The 19875-nt window shown below is 36.3% G+C and overlaps 1 protein-coding gene across 8 annotated transcripts in view; it reads left to right on the forward strand.

The window, feature by feature from the left end:
• Positions 1–8410: 8410 nt before the first annotated feature.
• NFXL1 (nuclear transcription factor, X-box binding like 1) overlaps positions 8411–19875 on the forward strand; it is a 49928-nt gene continuing 38463 nt past the window's right edge. Inside the window, exons 1-7 of one of the 8 annotated variants that reach the window (XM_074324645.2) lie at positions 8420–8500; positions 8899–9144; positions 11653–11829; positions 15239–15348; positions 17352–17482; positions 19296–19474; positions 19696–19857. In XM_074324645.2, the coding sequence (XP_074180746.2) occupies positions 8901–9144; positions 11653–11829; positions 15239–15348; positions 17352–17482; positions 19296–19474; positions 19696–19857 (1003 nt within the window). In that variant the 5' untranslated portion in view covers positions 8420–8500; positions 8899–8900. Of the gene's footprint in view, positions 9145–11652; positions 11830–15238; positions 15349–17351; positions 17483–19295; positions 19475–19695; positions 19858–19875 lie in introns of all 8 variants that reach the window. The other 7 variants (XM_019741044.3, XM_019741045.3, XM_019741046.3 and 4 more) reach the window with 7 other exon arrangements.

Genomic DNA, 19875 nt, shown 5'->3' on the forward strand with positions numbered 1-19875 from the left:
ATTTTATCTGGGCTGGACTTCAGCCAGCTGGACTTGGTCCAAGAAGCTACTTGAGTTAGTTCTCCAGAGAGCATGGAGTCTGTTTCCTGGGTTTGTCACAAAGATTCATGATGCCGAGGAGCCTGGGTAATCTGGTGGCACTGAAGTCCCTGGTGTTCCTGGATATCCCCCAGTGGTCTCATTTCTTCACTCGGCAGAAAGAATGACAGATGAGCCACCCAGAGCACTCAAGGAATGGACATTTGCCTACCCTTAGGGGGCTCTAGGGTAGGAATGTAATTTTTTCCCCACTAATTTTTCGTAATAAGTCACTCTCCTTAGTTTGCAAAAAATACTGATGCTTAGTGGATCTACATTTGCAGGTATTTCCATTGTTCCATTCAGTTGTAATTTCAAAATGCCCAAGGAGCACGAAATATATAAAATTACCAAAGAAGTATACTACAATAAATTAATGTAAAATTTGATTTGATTATATTCCTTTTATTTTTATGTCTAAAATAATTGGGCATTTGAAATTCATTGATTGGAGATAAGACTTGATGGTGATAGAAAAATGAGAATTGTTTTTTTACTGAACTGAAATAATGGATTGTTTTTTCTTTTTAGAAATTCTTTTATTTAGAGTTTGGTACTAAATCCTATAATACAGACTTCTCCATTTAACACCACTGACCTAGTCTGTCTTTTACCTTGAGAAAGGGCCTGCTCCCCTGCCCCCTCACCAAAGCAGAAAGCATTGCTTCTTTGCAGCTCAGAGTGTGTTCAAAATGAATCACAAAAAACATAAAAACACATAATCTATGTTAACCATATTTCAAGCACGTCTCTGCAATCAAATATAGTATGCCATGGATATTGGCAATGTGGATTGAGTTAAGTTTGCTCTCCTCAAACTATATGATCCTCTTAAACAGGAAGCCATATCTAAGTCACCTATTTGAGCTGTAAATAGACTTGTAGACAAAAGGAAATCAGTACCTATCATTTAGTTTAATTTTCAAAAAGTTATAATAATGATGATAATGATTATTTTTCAAATTGTATATGAGATTTGGAACAGATATCATTCAATAAATGGCAAGGATAAACAGATTCTCTAGGTGTTGTCCCTGATGGAACTGGACACACTTCACATGTCTAAACATGATCTTACCTGAGGACGAGCTTCAATATGTATCAGTTCCACTGGAGTACACTCGGGGTAAAATACTTCAAATTATAATTTTATTTATTTAATTTATTATTTTTGGCATAGCATTATATTAGTTTCAGTTCTACAATGTAATGATTTGATAGTTGTATATATTGCAAAATGATTGCCACAATAAATCCACTTCATGTCCATCACCACATTGTTACAAGTTTTTTTTCTTGTAATAAGAACTTTCAAGATCCACACTCCTAGCTACTGTGAAATATGCAATACAATGTTTTTAACTATAGTCACCATGCTGTACATTACATCCCTATGATTTACCCATTTTATAACTGGAAATTTGTACCTTTTGACCTCCTTTATTCATTTCACTCACCACCACCCCCATCATCCATCTCAGACAACTACCAATCTGTTCTTTATATCCATGAGCTCAAGTTTCTTTTTTTTCTTTTTTCTTTTTGGTTTATTTTAAATTCCACATACAAGTGAGATCATACAGTATTTATCTTTTTCTGTCTGACTTACTTAACTTAGCATATGCCTTCAATGTCTATCAGTGTTGTTGCAAATGGCACAATTTCTTCATTTTTGTGGCCGAATAATATTCTGTTGTACATATGTACCCCATTTTCTTTATCCATTCAACCATTGATGGGCATTTAGTTTGTTTCCATATCTTGGCTATTGCAAATAATACTGCAATGAACATGGGTGTGCACATATCTTTTCAAATTAGTGTTTTCATTTCATTTTCTAGGTTGCTTCCAATCTTGGCTATTACTAGTAAAGCTACAGTGGACATAGGGGTGCATAGATCTTTTCAAATTTGTGTTTTTGTTTTCTTTGGTTAAATACCCAGAAGTGGAATTGCTGGGTCATAAAATAGTTCTACTTTTAAGTTTTTTTGAGGAAACTCCATAGTGTTTTCCATAGTGGCTGCACCAATTTACAATCCCACCAACAGTGCAGAACGTTCCCTTTTCTCCATCCTCGCTAACATTTGTTATTTCCTGTCTTTGTGATAATAGCCATGCTAGTATCACAGAATAGAATGGGAGGTGATACCTCATTGTGGTTTTGTTTTGCATTTCCCTGATGATTAGGGATGTTGAACATCTTTTCATATGCCTGTTGGCAATCTGTATGTCTTTTTTGTAAAAATGTTTATTCAGATCATGTGTTAATTTTTAAATTGGATTGTTTGTATTCATATTATAATTTCAAAATGGTTGACTCTAAGCAATCAAATGCAGTAAACACCTAGATACGTTTTGTAGCTTGTAATGTTCCCAGTAATGAATTACTAAAAGATAGCAAAAAGGCTGGGTTTCATTAGGAAGTTTTAAGAAGAAACACTTTTTTCCCCTTTGTAGAAAGTCATGAGCATCTGAACTTAGAAAGCTATATGCACTTCTGTTTAGTGAAGCCTGAATATATTTTATTAGAGGTGGATGGAGTATAGAGAATGACTAAAAGAGTGACATGTGAATAAGTGGTGGTAGAGGAGGGAGCCTGGGACTTCAGTCCAGAAAGGCAAAGGATGACAGAAATAATGCTTAAAAGCAAACAACAACAGCAACAACACAGAAACCTAGATGCTTACTAGGAGAATGAAATGATTTACCGTTAACTAATTCACCACATTATCTGATACTCCATCTATAAAGTTGCCTGGGAAGCTGAAAGCTCCCAGACCTATCTTTGATGACTTAAAGAAAAGGAACACCTAATCTCATGGTAGAAAGAGACCTTAAAAAGCATGTAGTTCTAAAGCCAAAGATGAGCTAAACAGAGTGATCCAGTAGCCCCTGAATTAGCTTTACTGATTGGACTTTCCTGAGTGTTTGCTGCAGTTTTAGGACATAAAACAGACACCATGGTACAAAAACTCCAGGAAGACTGTTCTCGCTGGTAGCAAATGATTCTTAGAAGTGAATATTCAGCAGGGTTTTGAAGGAGAGGAAAAAAATATTTCTGAGCGAGAACAGGTGCAATAATGAGGGTAAAATATTTCTAGGGCAGTCTGTTCAAACTTCCTTGATTATGACCCATGATAAATGACCCATATAAAAGTGCATTGTGTATTGTGACCCAGAAAACACACCTCTGTGACAAACCTTTCAGAAAAGAACGCTCACCCTTATAACATGCAGTGCACTAGGGAACTTTCGCTTTTATCTATTATATTTCAGTTCTTTCGAAAAAATGCTGGTTGCAAATCACTAAATTGATTTCACGATTAATTAATAGGTCACTACAGGCAATTTGAAAATAAATAAACTCTTCCGGAGACTGGTAGTACAATTGCCTAGAAAAGGAAAGAATTCATTTTAGCCTAGGCAGGAGGAAAATCATGTAATGGGAGGAGGAAAATATACACTAGTAGAGGTTCTGGAAGTCTCTTTATACAAAACTTCAAGACAATAACACCTCACAGTGTTGTTGCTAGGAATGAAACATAGCTTAGTTAGAGTGGTTCACTTATTTCTTGAGATCACAACATATTAATGAATTATCCTGCCTCCAGCTGGTTGTCTCTCTCTCTCTCTCTCTCTCTCTCTCTCTCTCTCTCTCTCTCTCTCTCTCTCTCTCTCTGTCAACCCCATGTGCAGGGGCTTCTCTTCTAGTTTCAACACATTCAGAGAAATAGTGAGTCTGTTACTAGATCACAGGCAAATGGCAAGTGTCTTTTACAAGGTGCACTGAGTTCTGAGTTTACTCAGAACTAGGATTTCTGTTAGACTTTAATGCTGGGCTGGGAGGAGGAAAAAAAATCTGTTGGTTCCTTGAGTGCTCCAAGGCAGCATCCTATCATTTGGAATGCTTCATTCCATCCTCTTCAAATCTTTCTCACTTCTCAGCATCTTCATGAGCCTCTCCATCCCTATCGTGGTACTTGACTTACAGCAAACCTTTCCCATCCCTGAGTATGTATGCTCAATGCCTGACAGTATTGGATATCTGCTAGATTCAATTACTGACTGGTTATTTAGCTGAATATTTTTAAAAATTTACATTAAATATGAATAGATGTTTGGTTGATTTTTCCTGTGTTATGAAAGTTTTTCTAGAAAAGTAAAATCATAATCATAGCCCAGTTTAAAGAAAACTTTTATTTTTATTTTCATGAAAGTCACATTATACAATACTACTTATATCATTCAATTGTTAGTATTACAGAGAGAGAGAGAGAGAGAGAGAGAGAGAGAGAGAGAGAGAGAGAGAAAGAGAGAGAGAGGAATCCATCCCTTAAAGTTATATTCACTTTAACCTGGCTAGGAAAATTAACCTGATTATTTAATTTTTAAAAAATTTCAATCTCTTTGGTAAAATGTTCATTTTGTTCTTTTTGTTTCTAAGTTCATTAAACTGCCTGTCTGTGATTTCTTGCATCTCACTGAGTTTTTTCAGAACTGCAATCTTGAAATCACTGTCATTTAAGTGACATTTTTCTATGTCTTTAAGTTCATTTTCTGGAGACTTTTCATTATTATTTCTCTTCCTAGGCATCTACAGGAGTGGGTTCTGCAACAGGTTGATAGGAAGAGGTCTTTCTTTTGCTTTCCAGTAGGTGTTGGTGAAATGTTTTATTTTCTGTCCCACTGCAGTCTTTTATTCTCTCTCACACTGTAGCAATATATTTTTCTTTTGCATTGTTCTGGCTTCTCAAGCGATGGTGGTTTCCTTGGAAGGTTGGCTTCTCCTCTGTGAGCAGATCGTCTGGGTCTCAGGGCACTGCCTCCCTGGGGGGATATGGAGAGTTTCTGAAGTCCCAATGCTCTTCCTTTTGATGACTTGATTTGTGGGTCTCCCAGGTGTGCCTGTGTGCCGTGCAGGGAATCGTTTGTTGAATTATAGCTGTTCAATTTATTGAAATTCCAGGGGAGATTTCAAGAAACACTTCTCATGCCACCATTTCTGTGATGTAATCACTTAATTTTTAAAATTCTCTGCCCCGTATATGACAGAACATCTTTCTTACCTTTTTGGCTGATCTATATATTGCACTTTATATTGTATGCTTTATTTCCTTAACACTTTTCCCCTTTTTGTGTTGTTTTTTGTTTGTTTGTTTTTTTGGTTATATTAATAGTTAATTTGGTTGGGTCATATCCAATATTTCAAGTAAAACTGATATAAAACGTATACAGTGTCTGTAATAGTCTGAGTTGAATCAGGAATAGAAACCACACAGAGGTTAAGTTTAGTATAAAGAATTATTAAGTCCTGATAAAGAATGACTATAAGGAAATCATATGGGGTATTCTAAGGCTGATGGAGAATACCCGAGGAAGGACAGACTTGTAAGGGTCCTCCTCTCCAAGGCTGGGGTTCAGATCCTATTGGAGGTGGAGTTTCCGACCACTGGATAGCAGACAAGTTTGCTGGTTTGTTCTGGCCACAGCTGATCTGCAGTCCATTTGGAGTGCAGGTGATCAGGAACTCATAGGGTGGGCATGCAGAGAGAATGGGAGCCCAGACATAGGTGCATTGTGCCCTGGTCTGGAGTGGGAGTGGTGGCAGGTGCAGAGTGTGGGGTGGGGATGGGCTGTCAGCTGTAAAGGTGAGTGATGACTCAGGGCACTGGTGTTTGCAGGAAGCCTTGGGGCCAGTTTCCAAGTTGAGAGGGCTACTCGAAGGTTATCACAGGCCAGGCAAAGGCGGCAAGGCTGCTGCCTTCCTGTGTGCGGTAGCAGCAGGAAATACCAGAGAGCACCATCCTCTTCCAATGTCTCTCCAGTGCCCTCTGCTGAGAAAACTTAATATGGTGCTTTCTGTGTAGATGCTTAAAATTCTGTCTATTATCACAGAGCATATACTGAAGGGTGAATTGGAGCTGAGGGACAATAAATTGGTAACTGGCACAGTGTTTACCTAAGTATAGATGTAGTTGTCAAGGATAAATGTATTTGGGAAGTTGTGTATGGATACACTGAAAAAAGAATCCATGTCAGGATGATATGTCAGTAATGGACAACTAAATACAATTAAACCACATTTTTCAAATGGTTGGACAATAAAAGCACTAAGATGTATTATTTTTTCTATATTTTATTTTAAAGTTGTTTTAAAAACGAGGTGTATCATACATATAGTTAATGGCACAAATCATAAATGTATTATTTTTTGAGTTTTTACATTTATACCTACAAATGAAACTACTACCTAGATCAAGATATAATTTCTCCACCACTCAGGAGGATGGATATATCATTCCTTTTCCCAGTTAAAATCCTCTCACTTTCACCAGAGGTAAGCACTAATCTGGCTTCTATTGTTCAGAAAATTCATGAAACTGGAACCACAAGTAAGTTCTCTGTTGTGTCTGGCCTCTTTCATTTAACATGGTATTTTTGACATTCACCAACCTTGCTATATGTATCAGTTTTTTGTTTGTTTGTTTGTTTTTGGCATAGCATTCCATTATATGCATATGTCACAATTTAATTTTCTATTGTAGTTTTTGGCTATTATATATAAAGCTGTTCTAAGCATGAGTTTTTGTGGAGCTATGCACTCATTTCTTTTAGGTACATATCCATGTATGGAATTGCTTGGTTATAGTGCTTTAGAAACAGGTCCTGGTTAGCTTTAATAGATACTGTCAAGCATTTTTTTAAAGTATCTGAGCAAATTTTTATTCCTACCAGTATGTATGAGAGTTCCAGTTGTTCCACGTTGCTGTCAACACTTTATATTGTAGTCTTTTGTTTTTAGCTATTCTTGTGAGTAGTATTTTTAAGAATTAAAATTAATTAGAACTATACAATTATATTTTTCAGTCTTTATAATCTTTAATTATATATTTATATTCTTCATATATTTCTCATGTTCTGATTTGATTAACACAAATAACTCTTGTTCACCCCAAATGTTATTTGAAATTTCAAAGTAAAAATATCAGCAAACGTAGCCTTTGAAAATGTGTTCTAAATTTACATATGCTTCCACATTGTATTATAAATATATATTATTTATTATAGTGTTATGTTTTTTAAATACTATAATAAATGTTTGTTCATTCAGAAAGCATACAAGATTCTTTCTGATTCCAAAGTAATTATTATTAGATGATCAATTATCATTGTATAATATTGCAGGGGAAAAATTCTGCTTATGTGAGTCTTTTGTCTTATTAGGTCCTCGAAAAGTAAATGGAATTTCTAGGTAAACATTAAATACACTTACCCAGTAATCACACAGCATGGTGTTTTTAAGAGTATACGCCAAGAGTCACACTACTTACTCAGTTACAATCCTGGCTCTGCTAGAATGTTGAATAAGAAATTTTCTGTGTCTTTGTTTCCGAATTTAAAAAAATGAGATCAATGATACCAATACCCAGCCACATGACTCAGGGCAAGTTACTTAACCTCTCCATGCTTTGGTGTTCTCAGCTGTAAAACAGGGATAATAATAGGGTTATTGTGAGTATTACAGTTAATATATACATGTAAAACACTTTGAGTAGTGCCTGGCACTTAAATAAATGCTATGTCAATATTAGATATTTATTATTAATGTAGAGGAATTAGTTAAGCTGAAGAGCTGCAGGAGGATTATGTAGTCCCAAGCAGCAGTCAATATATTTCTCAATCCCAGAAAGACCCCTAAAATTTTAATATCTATCTATCTATCTATCTATCTATCTATCTATCTATCTATCTATCTATCATTTTTATTGGAAAACGCAGCAAAATCAGAAGACTTAGGCTCTGGCTCTCAACTACTTACTAACATCTACTTTAGAGAGCTGTCATGAGGGTAAAATCGTCCTGCTCAGGAAAAGCATATTGTAAATTACTTAAAGGACTATTATAACAATAGGCATTAGATTTCCTCTACATCACTGTGGCAATTCAGAAAGGTGCAAACTCCCTCAGCTCTCCCTTCCTCTTCCCTGACGCTGTTTTCATTGTTAAGTACTTTTTTTCTATCAGTGAGAAAAGTTTTGTCAGCTGAAAGCCAAAGGCAAGGCTAAAGATGGAGGGCAGTCAATTATAGCCACTTCAACAGAATCCTGATACCTAGCTGGATTTAGGCAGCTGTGGGGAATCAGCAGCACCCTCTGGGGTAAATAACATTTCAGGGTCCACCCACCTTCTCACCTTGAGCCCTCTGGTCGTCGACCCCACCCGAGACCCAGAGCACGCCGGGAATTGTAGTTTCTGAAGGCCCGGCTCAGTCAGCGCACGCGCTCGGAGCTCCCTCTTTAACCCACCGCCCCACCCCACCCCCGACACTCCCGGATAAGGAAGCGGCTAGTGATGCCACGCGTTCTGAGGACGGTGGACGCGGGCTTCTGGGAGTTGTAGTCGCTGGGGCCAGGCGCCGTCGGTTAGGAGACGTAGCTTTCCTTGGGGTCCGCTACTGCAGTCGGTTCCCCGCGGGAGCCGCGGGGTCACTCGGCGGCTTTACCCAGACTGCGCGTCCTCTGAAGCTGAGGAGGCGCTTTCGTTTTCCCCGGCGCTCCTTCTCCGGTGCTGGATGCTCCTTGCCCTGCATTCCACTTCTCTGCCTAGTCCCTTCTCCGGTCCATCTCCGAAGCTCTAGTTTAGCGGGACTCGCCCTCCGGGAGACACAGGGCCGCGACCTTTTTAAACCTGGTCTCCGCCCTTCTGAGACCCTCCTCATTCGGCCCCTCACACCGGCTTCCACCACTGTCCCCCTTTTCTCTGTCTCGGCTCCGCTGCACTCACGCTCCTTCCACTACTTTTTTTTTTTTTCCTCTGCAGGGATGGAAGCTTCCTGGCGCCAGGTGGCCGGTGGCCGAGGCCGAGCCCGAGGACGGGCCACTGCGGTCCCCTCCTCGGGAAATGGAGTCCATCTCCGCGGCGCCGGAAGAGGGCGAGAAAAGGGGTCGGTGGGCGCTGCGGGTCCCGGCCCCAGCCCGGGAGGAGCCGCGACCGCCGCGGCTGCAGGTAGCTCAGCCAGGCGCAGCCCCGCGGGATCTGAAGCGCTGCAGACTTCCGTAGCCGGTGGTGAGAATGGCTCCCGTCCTCGGTCTCACCTGGATGTCTGCTAAGGCACTTAAAAGTCATTACTGCTTCTGCCCTTGCTTTCGTTCACTTCTCCTTCGGGAGTTTATTATTGGCCTCGCCTCTCAAACCTTTCAGGCAGCTACTCTTTTCGGCATTCTAGGCAGATTTCCATCTTAATTTTATCTTAATTTTATCTTAATTTTAATTGATGTTCATCTGTGACTTCTCTGTCCAGTATTGTTCCCGTCACTCTTTGCCTACTAAATCCCTACACCGAAAGTTGCAAATTTTGGCCTGGAGGTCTAATTTAGCGTATACTATTGTTTGGTTAATACATACTTTTAAAATCTAAATTGGTTCTTCTCTCTCTCTCTTTTTTTTGGTGTTTGTTTTTCTGTTCTTTTTCAAATTCTCATAAAAATCTGGGTAATAACTTTTCTTATAAAATAATATTTTGTGACTTTATTACCGTTGTGCGTAGCCACAGTTTGCTGTACTGAGTCATAAAATCCCATTTAAATTGGGTTTAGGTACTCCATTTCTCATTGTCTCCTACTTCTGGGGCCAGTTGTCATTTTCCATCTCTACCTGATTGCTTTAGTTTAGTAACTTTAATTGTCTATGTCTGTAAGCATTTTTGCTTCTGGTACTTTTCTCCGTTCTTATTCACAAATTTCATGTCCTTTTCTGGATGTATCTGGTGTGGCCTCCGCCCGCATGTCAATAGCCTTCATTCAAGGCTGTGTTGTAGTGGAGCCTGAGAGTATACACACAACTCGAAATGGTCCTTACTAATGGAGGAGTGTTTGGGGCCGTGGGAATAATCCCTGAATTCATTTTATTTTTGTGTTTGGAATGTATTGTTCCAAGTTTCATTTTTTGGGGGGGAGGAGCAAATTGAGCTTCTGAGTGCTTTTTCTCCTAAGCTAATTTTACAGTAGGTAGTAGTCTCTTAGCTTTCAGTTACTGAGTTTATGGTGATGGTGGTAGTGGTGAGGTTTACAAGTTGGAGACCTATGAACAGTTTTTGTAAACTTTCTTGGACTTTATGGATAGTAGAAAAGCAGGCATTCTTAGCCTGGATAATTGAGATTTGACTGTAAGATATAGTTTATGAGAAGGCTGCTTTGTCAGCGTTCCTTGAGATGATCGAATGTGGATACATAGATCAGGTTGTGAATGTTTTTATTATATTTGGTAATTCAGTCTTTTAAAAAAATGTATCCGTAGTGCTGATTTCCATAATTAACCTACACTTATCATCTCTTATTGTATATCAAAATTTGAGTCATATCTTATAGCCATTACTTTTCTCCTAATGCTCAAAGATTCCTACGTCACTGTACATTTTCCTCCAGTTTTACTTGAAATACTGCCTAGTCCCTGACCACACTGGCTGTCACAAGAAAAGGACAACATTTCGTGAGGAAATAAAACACAAAGTTTCATTAAGTACAAATACACCACCTAAAAATAAGAAAGCTTATTTTGCTAGTGGCTCATCAACTTCAAGCATAAAGTGAATTTTAAATTATTAAAAATTTTAAATTAGTAAACTTAAAATCCTCTCAATATGGGCACTAATGAATTCAGAGCAATGCAGTATGTTTGTGGCTCCTTTCTTAAACTACAGTTGCTGTCCATAAGAGTATTAGCACTTACTTAGCGCTTAAAGAAAACTCCCATGGTCATTGGTCGTGAGTTTGAAGTCTCACTGGGAATGTGCTATGAAGTAATCTAATTATTATTACTTTTTTGTATTATTGTTTAACCAGGTAACAAAATGAGAAGTACAGACAGTACTAAAGAGAATAGTGGAAGAACTAATCCAAAATTTACTTAACATTTCTTTTTGGAAGGAAGTTGTTGTATGAAGCATATTTTCTGTGTTTGCAACATTTTGTGTGAATTAATGTTAAATATTGTATATGTTTTGTGGCCACATTTTAATTTAGGCAAAAAGTCCTTGAGCTTTCTAAGAAGCAGATTATATAAATGTAGTGGGAATACAGGGAATATTGTTTCTTCAGTCTTTGGTGGGCCAGGCCAGGATGGTCTGTAGTGTGGAAGGGGGTAGTTTAAAAAAGCACCTGCCTCCCACTGATTTGTATGTGCTCCGAGTGGGCATGTTTCCCACCTCTTAAAAATCACTGTGTAAGATTTATTTTTTAAACATGCAGTTTTATTTTTTGTTAAAATGTCCTTATCTTGAGATTGCTCACCAGTGTTTTGATACTTTTATCATACCTTTATTTGTTTTTTTAATTGCTTTGTTATTCATTCCTTTTCTAGAATAATTTGTTGCATTTAACAGGATATTTAACAAAAGTGAAAATTTTCGTTGTGTGACAAAAAATTTGAAAATAATTTTTTTCATGTATGATAGAAAAGTAAAATGCTCTAAAGATGATTTTTAAATCTGTATTTTAAAATGACATATTAGTACAGCATGCCCTGCATTTTGAGAGATTGTTTTACAGACGTGAATCTCATTTTTTTTCTTTTAAGCAGAATTACTGTCTCAAAGGAAATTTGAGGAAATCAAGAAGGCTAATCAAGCTGCGGCCAAAAAACTTGTTGAAGAACACTTTAGCTCTTCCTCTGAGGAAGAAGGAGATGAAGACTTTGAAGGAAAACGGGGAAAAATAGTTGCTAATACATTTATAACTTACACTACTCAGACAGGTACTGTCTGATCTTTTAAATTTTGACTTTATACTAATGAAAACATATTCCTGACTTTTTAAAAACACTTTTACTCTCTGTGGTATAGTTTTTGCATTTTATGAGTGAGCATTTTTGTGTTGTAGAATTGAATTTTTGTACATTTTACTATTTGTTCATTTTATTATTAGTGTATAACACTAATCTTTCTGTAAAGCAAGTAGAATGGCAATGTCCTTTATAGCCTTAGTGGTTCTTCTGTGCCTTTAAGTGGTATTTCATTAGAATGCTGGGAGGGGGATGCCAAAGCGCCTCATGAGATGAGTGGTCCAAGTCGTTTCTGGTTATGATTTGATTGGACTTGACTTTGATTACTCCTTTAAATCTAGTCTTCATTTTTTTTTTTTCTCTTTTTCATCATGTTCAATGTGTCTTGAAGTCAGTTTTATTTCTTGACTTTATTCCTTTATTTTACATATTATAACTTTCGACTTTTATACTTAAAAAAAACACAAAACTTAAGTATTCTCGGGTTTGATGTGTACAATTACATTATATGTTGTTTATATCTGGGTTACTCTTAAAAGCCATATTTGTTTATGAGAAAGGGGGCCAAAGTGATGCTACTATGAAAGGTTTGCTACTAAATGTAAAAATAGATTATTTTAAAGGTAAGTGCTATACACTTTCAACATTTTATACTTAAAGTCGTTATTAGAACATTCTTGTTGTATTATCAACATTTCTGTAGTTGGTTGGGAATGCTGATGGCATCATGAGGATAGATACACATCGTCAAGTAGGTTTCCAAGGAATTTATCATATTTGCCGAAGAATTAAGGTTAGGAAGCTTGACTAAGTCTGGCTTAGCCAGGTAAAAGTTTAAAAGTTAATAAAGGTTTGGAGGACTTTTAGAGGACTTCATCATAGAAAGTAACCTTAAGAAGTTTCCTGCTTCAAGAGGACCTCACTTAAACGATTCTAGGTAGAGACAGATCTTATTTTTAATAGGAAATTCAGTGATGTAACTCAGTATTTCTTCCTAGTGTTTAGGAACCATCATTTGTAAGTTTTAATTAACTTTTAATCTGGCGTTCATCTTAAAAGTGTTAAGGCAGTTTTTCTTATGCTGTTTTGTGTCAAATCCATAAATACTGATTCTCGTTCCTTTGTGTAAGTAAGGAAATTTGATCAGTAAATGCCAGAGTAATAAGATGGTTTCCATCTCACGTTAGTGAATTGGACACCAGAACTTTACCAAAGAATTTCATTCTTTTTACCTGAGCACAGCCTTTGTACTTTCGTGATTCTTCTCTTAAATTTCAGACTTGCATGGTCAACTTCCTGATGAGTATCTCTACCTTGCTGGCCTGGCCTATGGACACATCAAACATATGTTGAAAGATAACTCATTTCTTCTCCTGTTTTCTTTATCTCAATTAGTAGCACCACAGTTTTCCTGGTTACCCACGGAAGCCAGAAATCGGGGAGCAGGGATGGTACATATGTGGGTTTCGTTTACTACCACTTCTCCTCTCTTCCCGTGTCAGACATCTCATCAAGCACAGCATTCTCTCCTTCCTAATCTTGATATCAACATCAACTTTTAAAAGCAACACAATCTAAATGTGACCAAGTCCTGCTGAGTTTTACTTCCTGAATTTTTTAAGTCTATCCCTCTTCTCCCTACATACTAACATTGCCTTAATTCAGGCCCCTACAGCTGTTTAATATGTGAATTAAATCCACATAACTACGAGGTGGAATTTACTATTATTATTTTAAAGATGAGAAAACTGAGACGGATAGATACTTAGGTCATTTTTGGTTTATCTGCTGTAACTGCCTCTTAACTGGTACTTCATGCTTCTAGTCTTGGCCTCCTCATACTCGTTTTTCTTCAGTTGCTAGGGTAATCTGTTTAAAATGCATGACTTCAAATGCCATGCAATCTACCGTGACATCCTGGGCAGTGTACTTTATTGTTGCAGCCAAACTTTAATACAATTTTCAAAGAAATCTTACATAAATCTTATAAATAAAAGATTAGACTTTATTTTGTTAAAGCCGATTTCATCTTGTTCTCATATTCTATTTTACGTGTTAGCTGTTAAATTAGGTGAAATTTAAAATGTTACGCATTTGCTAAAGCCAGCTATACTGAAAAGCAAAATAAGCACACAGAATATGATTATCAAGTCTGCTTTTAAGGATACTCTTTAATCTTCAATGTTTATTTAAAATAAAGCAATTATCTTTAATTTTATATTTTTTTGTTTTGGGAGTAGTTTTATGTATATTTTGTTTAATATCCTAAATTAAATTTATGTTTACATTAAAGTAGAGCAAGTTTTTGTAAGTGCTGTGTTTACTTAGATCATTTTAGAAAGTAAAGAATTATCCCAGTGTCTTACTTAGTTAATTTTTCTTTTTGGTAATTTAAATTTTGCTTTGAACCATTTTATTGGCGTAAGTTCTGTACTTAACGATAGTTTAATAAGCTATTACTCAGTCAACCTCTATTGAACCATCTTTATTGGACTAAAGGTATGTAGGTTTATTTCTCATATACTAAAGTGACTCATATTGCTGCCCTTTTGGTGTTGTGTGCTTTTGGGTAGTTTCTCTGCCTTTGATTTTACTGTTATTTCTTGGACCTTCCTGTAGTAACCCCTGGCAGCAGCATAGTGTAGGTTAAGAGGGCTCACTTTGGAGTCTTACTGAAGTTGCTTAATTGCTCTGTGCTTCAGTTTTCTCATCTGTAGAATGAAGATAAATATAGCTCATTTAATTCCACTGAAATACTAATAGAACAGTGCGAGCAAATAAATGCAGAGGAATTGCTTAAAGTAAATGTAGGCTAATAAATGTAGGCTAATATTTTTTTCCTAAGAAGTTCATGCTTCCTTTTTCAGCAGAAATAATGAACATAATTTAATGAAGCAAGGTTATTATACTGTAAAGACCTGAGTGTCTTTTCATTCAACAAGTTTTTAAGAATAAGCTGTATGTCAAACACATACACACACACAATGCTTATATTTAGGCTAAATGGTTCTGCTGAACTTTGACTTTTAGTTCATTTCATTTTGCTTTTTGCTATGCTTTTCCTTGTGACTTGACAGCGTGCTGCTCTTACCTATGGCTCTGCCCCCACTGAATTTGTTAAGGACTCTTAACAGCAATAAGAGCAAGTGTACTCTGAGGGAGGGCTGAAGTACTGCTTTTGAATTAAGTACATAAGATTTAATGCATGGGCTTTATCACCTCTTGGCAGCTCACTGGTTGCTTTTTTTAAACTTCTCATTTTCAGCTATATTTTGAGCTGTTGATATTGCTAGACAGTTCTTGCATAATGTAGTGCTGTTAGTGAGTGTGTATTATTTTCAGATGTTGCTTAACATGAAGTTTTCAATTTTTAAATTTCAAGATGGAGATACATGTGAATTAGAGCGAACAAAACAGTATGTAAATGAAGCTTTTCAAGCAGGGGCTATGACATGCTTAATTTGTATTGCTTCAGTGAAGAGAAACCAGGCAGTAAGTTTTTCTCCTTATCTATGCTAAATGTATCTCCCTAAATAACTTATATTGCATTTGCAGTACTGAACCTTTTATTATGTTTTTGCTTATTTTTGTTTAAAAATGCTTCATTTGAGAAATGTATTGATCTTTGTTTTGTAAGTCTGGAATTTAAAAAATTACCTCTAAATGAGCATCAATATTTTTAGCACTATTAATATAACTGAAGCAAGTATCTTCATTTTTAATGCACATGTCAATTTGATAAATCATTTTTAGTATCTTTATACTTTAGAGATTCCCACAAATACTGAAATGTTCAAATGGACTTTATTTCACTACTTTCCGCAGGTTTAGAGAAAGATAGATACGGTCCCTGCTTTCAAGGAAGGAGCTAACAGTGACACTTAAACAGTTTATCAATGAGCTTTTCTTGTGTTGAAGACACTTTGGAAAGTGGCCTAAGGTCATTGGGGCGGGATGGAGTCAGACATAACTCACTTACTTAGAGGCCTAATGGCAAAGTTATCTATATGTAAATTTAAGAGGTCATTTAATGAAGCAATTAAAGGGAAGTGATGACTGAATATGATAGACTCAACATTTAGACCTCAGATGAATCCACTGCTCTTATAGCAGCACGGCCTAGAGAAAGAAAATCAGGAAATGGGTTGGTCATGTTGAGTGAATCAGAAATTTAACCTGTGTTGGATAGGGTAGCTTAGCAGATGCAGATGCCGTCGGTGCCTGGAGTCATATATGGTTGGTTTATTCTGATTTCATCTTCAGTGGATGAATAGTCTCTGCATGTGGATACAGTCACACCTTAAACACTTGCTGTGTGTGGATTTTTTTTTTTAACCTCAATGCTTTCTCCTTGGGAACTCAGCCAGTATATGGGTGTAGTGCAGAAGTGCAGGAGAGTTACATCCCACCACAGGGAACTAGTGAATGTGCCCCAGCCTCTTCTCCGTTAGGGGTTGGAGCTGGGGTGGTCCTCGGCCTGCTTTTCATGGTTCTTTAGAGGGACCTAGCAGGACTGCTCTTAGCGGGAAACAGTTTAGCATTGTACCACTTACTGACGGTTCCTCTTCCCATCTTGTGCCCTCACTCCTGCATCCCAGTTCTTTTCTCAGGCACTGATTTGGGAGGAACGCAAATTAAGAAGTCGGCTTTTTTTAATGCTATTGCCAGCTATATGTAATATATAATACACTACATGTCTGTTTTTATTAAATAGTTGCAAAATGTTATAATGAAAGGAGAATTGATTTTTCTATCAAAGTGTTGGTAGGTTTTAAAACTTAATTTACTATTCCTTAAACTTTTATATATATATGTGTATATATACGTATATACACACACACATATATATACACACACATATATCTATATATATTTTCAAGTTTTTTGTTCACCTAATTTTTGGAATTTAGCATTAAGTGGTAGACTAATAGGTTTTATACAACAAAAGGGCAATATAGAGATTATATGTACATATTTCTGTTTAAGGATTCCTTTGTATTACTATTTCAAATCGGAATAACCTAAATGTCCAACAACCAGAAATCGGTTAAATAAATTATGGTATATAAATCTATAAGATACATTGTGCAGCTGTAAATACCAGGTTGTATGAATATATTTGGTAAGGGTAAATGCTTATACTATGTAAAAAGGAGGCTATAAAGTTTTATATCAGTCCGTACAGTATGATCTCATTTTTTTAAAGGTATTAAATACATTTAAAAAAAATAACTGGAGGTTGTCCGGAATGTTAGCAGTAGTTATTTCCAGCTGAATGAATCTGGACGATTAATAATATTTTTCTTTAAAGTGTTCTACATTTAAATAAATTTTTATAAAGAACATTTCTTCTATGATTCTGGAAGGAGATTTTTTTCTTTAATCCCTTGGTTTGCTCTTGACAATAATTTAGTGTGGTGCTTATTTTAAAATATTGTGTAATTATGAAAGAAAAATCATTGCATGTGTGTTAATTTCTGATACTTTTGTCTTAGGTTTGGAGTTGTTCAGGATGTTTCTGTATCTTTCACATGCCCTGTATCCAGAAGTGGGCTAAAGACAGCCAGTTTCTAGTATCTTCTTTAACGGATGATGATTTTGGCAAGAAGGATTATCCCTGGCCTTGGTAATTTTTCTAATTTAGTCGGAATATCAAGTTGTAAAATAAATGAAAATTGTAGCTCATAAGTTGCTTTATTGGCATTTTCAGTATCCATGTTTGTCCTTCAGTTTCATTTGGTTTGTGAAGATACGGGACATGGAAATGGCTTTTTCCCTCCAATTTGTATAACTGCTAGTTCCTTTCAATAACTAATAAGTCATTCAGACTGTTTTTTCCCCCCTACAAAATAGTTCCTTTGTTATCCTTTTTAAAGAACTTTCATTTCTTTTCCATAGGATTAGAATCCTTCATAATTTCAATACTTTGGGAGTTCGTATTAGTATACATTAGTATCACATTGTGCAAGACTGTCATGTAACATATTTTGATCATCGGCTTCCCAATTTTATCTTCAAAATCTCAAAACTGCAGGTGTATATTATTCACTTACTAATTTTTACATGTTTATTAGTTTGGCTTGTTATTCAAATAACCTTGAACTTCTATTATATTTCCAGAAAGAGTTGGGGAGTGGAAATTTTATCTCTGCTAAATAAAGACAGTAACAAATTTATCCATACTGGCAACCTAGTGGGTGGATTTACTGTTAAGATAATGAGACATAAACTTCAGGGGCTCTGTGTTCTCAAAAATACTCACTTTTGTAACTAATTTTATATTTGTAATTTTGAGTTCTTTTTAACAGAGGACCTCAAATTGTAAAAGACTCAGGCCTCAGGAAACGTGGATCCATGTCAGACGTGGATCCTCTTATTACCATAAGTACTAATACACAGAGGGTGCCAAAAAAATGTATACACATTAAGAAAGGAAAAAAACTGTATTAAAATTGTAATACTCTACAGTTTTAATACAGACAATTTTAGTACAGTTTTTTCTTTCTTAAAATGTGTATACATTTTTTTGGCACCTTCTGTGTGTGTAAGCAGTAAGGGCCTTCATTGGATAAATTTATAAAGCTTGTGAAAGTGTGAGATGTTTAAAACTATGGTTATGTTTTATATTATTCATTGAAGGTACTTTGTAGGAAATAGTTGTATCTGTCTTGTGTTTACTGAACGAGTTATGTCAAAGGTAAACTATTCATTCTTGTGGACTTAACCACTGTTAATACACGAATTTTTGTCAAATAAAGCTGAATAGCCTGATTTAAAAAAAAAAAAAATGTAACACTCCATATATACCGATAACAAAAGGTGAATACAAGTCATGTGTGTACATTTTTTTGCAACCCAGTATTTGTAAAATTGTGGTAGTGTAGTTTTTAAAAACATTTTAGATATAGTAGGTACTTTGTAAAAATAATTCTCAGTCATCTGGGAGAGATTTTATTCCCATGTTACCAATGGGGCTGTTGAAGTTAATTGAAGTAAAATGATGTCTTTAGACTTCTCTGAATCTTAAGTGGTAAAGCCAGGATATAGGTGTATTCTAGATATGTACTGTTTAGTGCAGTAGCAACTAGCCACATCTGATTATTTACATTTTTAAAAATTATGAAAGTTCTGTTCCTTTCTCAGTTGTATGCATCAGTCACATTTCAGGTGCTCACAAGCCGTATGTGGCTATTGACTACTATATTGGACTTGGCAGCTGTAGAATAGTTCCATCTTCTCAGGAAATTATATTGGACAGAGCTGTTGTGGATGGTTGAAATTGATGTTAGTAAAATCTTGTTTTTTAATGCTATAAAAATGGAGCAAAGAGTGTCTTACATAAAACTAATTGAGTATACTATATTACTAAATGTAGTTATATTCCTGTCTCTCATGTCACTTTTAAAAATGAAATTAACGTTAGTAATTCTTCTTTGTAGTCCAAAATGTAGGTTTGAATACAAACGATCTGACACACCTAGTAGGTACTATTGCTATTGTGGAAAAGTAGAAGATCCTCCTTTGGATCCGTGGCTTGTGCCTCATTCATGCGGCCAAGTATGTGAGAGAGAATTTAAACCTCCTTGTGGCCATAAATGTTTACTCCTCTGTCACCCAGGTGAGTTACATATTACATTTGTAATTGTGGTGGTTATTTCTGCTTACGTTGAGGCAAAAAAATTGTGAAAGTAGAATTCAGAACTTTACATAAGAAAATACTGAAAGGGAATGCCTTTTAAAGTATTAGTAAAGAAAACTTTAGAAATCACTAATAGATGTAAGAATTGAAAGTTTTAACTTTTGATTTCTGATTTCTTTTTTCTTTTCATCGGATTGTAGGGCCCTGCCCTCCTTGTCCAAAGATGGTCACAACTACTTGTTACTGTAAGAAAGCAAAACCCATCCCTCGTAGGTGCAGTGCCAAGGAATGGTCCTGTCAGCTGCCTTGTGGGCGGAAGTTGCTTTGTGGACAGCATAAATGTGAAAATCCTTGTCATGCAGGTGAAAGATCATACCTGT

Source organism: Rhinolophus sinicus, chromosome 1 (assembly GCF_057876585.1).
Source record: "Rhinolophus sinicus isolate RSI-liver-muscle chromosome 1, RSI-T2T, whole genome shotgun sequence".
Taxonomy (NCBI): domain Eukaryota; kingdom Metazoa; phylum Chordata; class Mammalia; order Chiroptera; family Rhinolophidae; genus Rhinolophus; species Rhinolophus sinicus.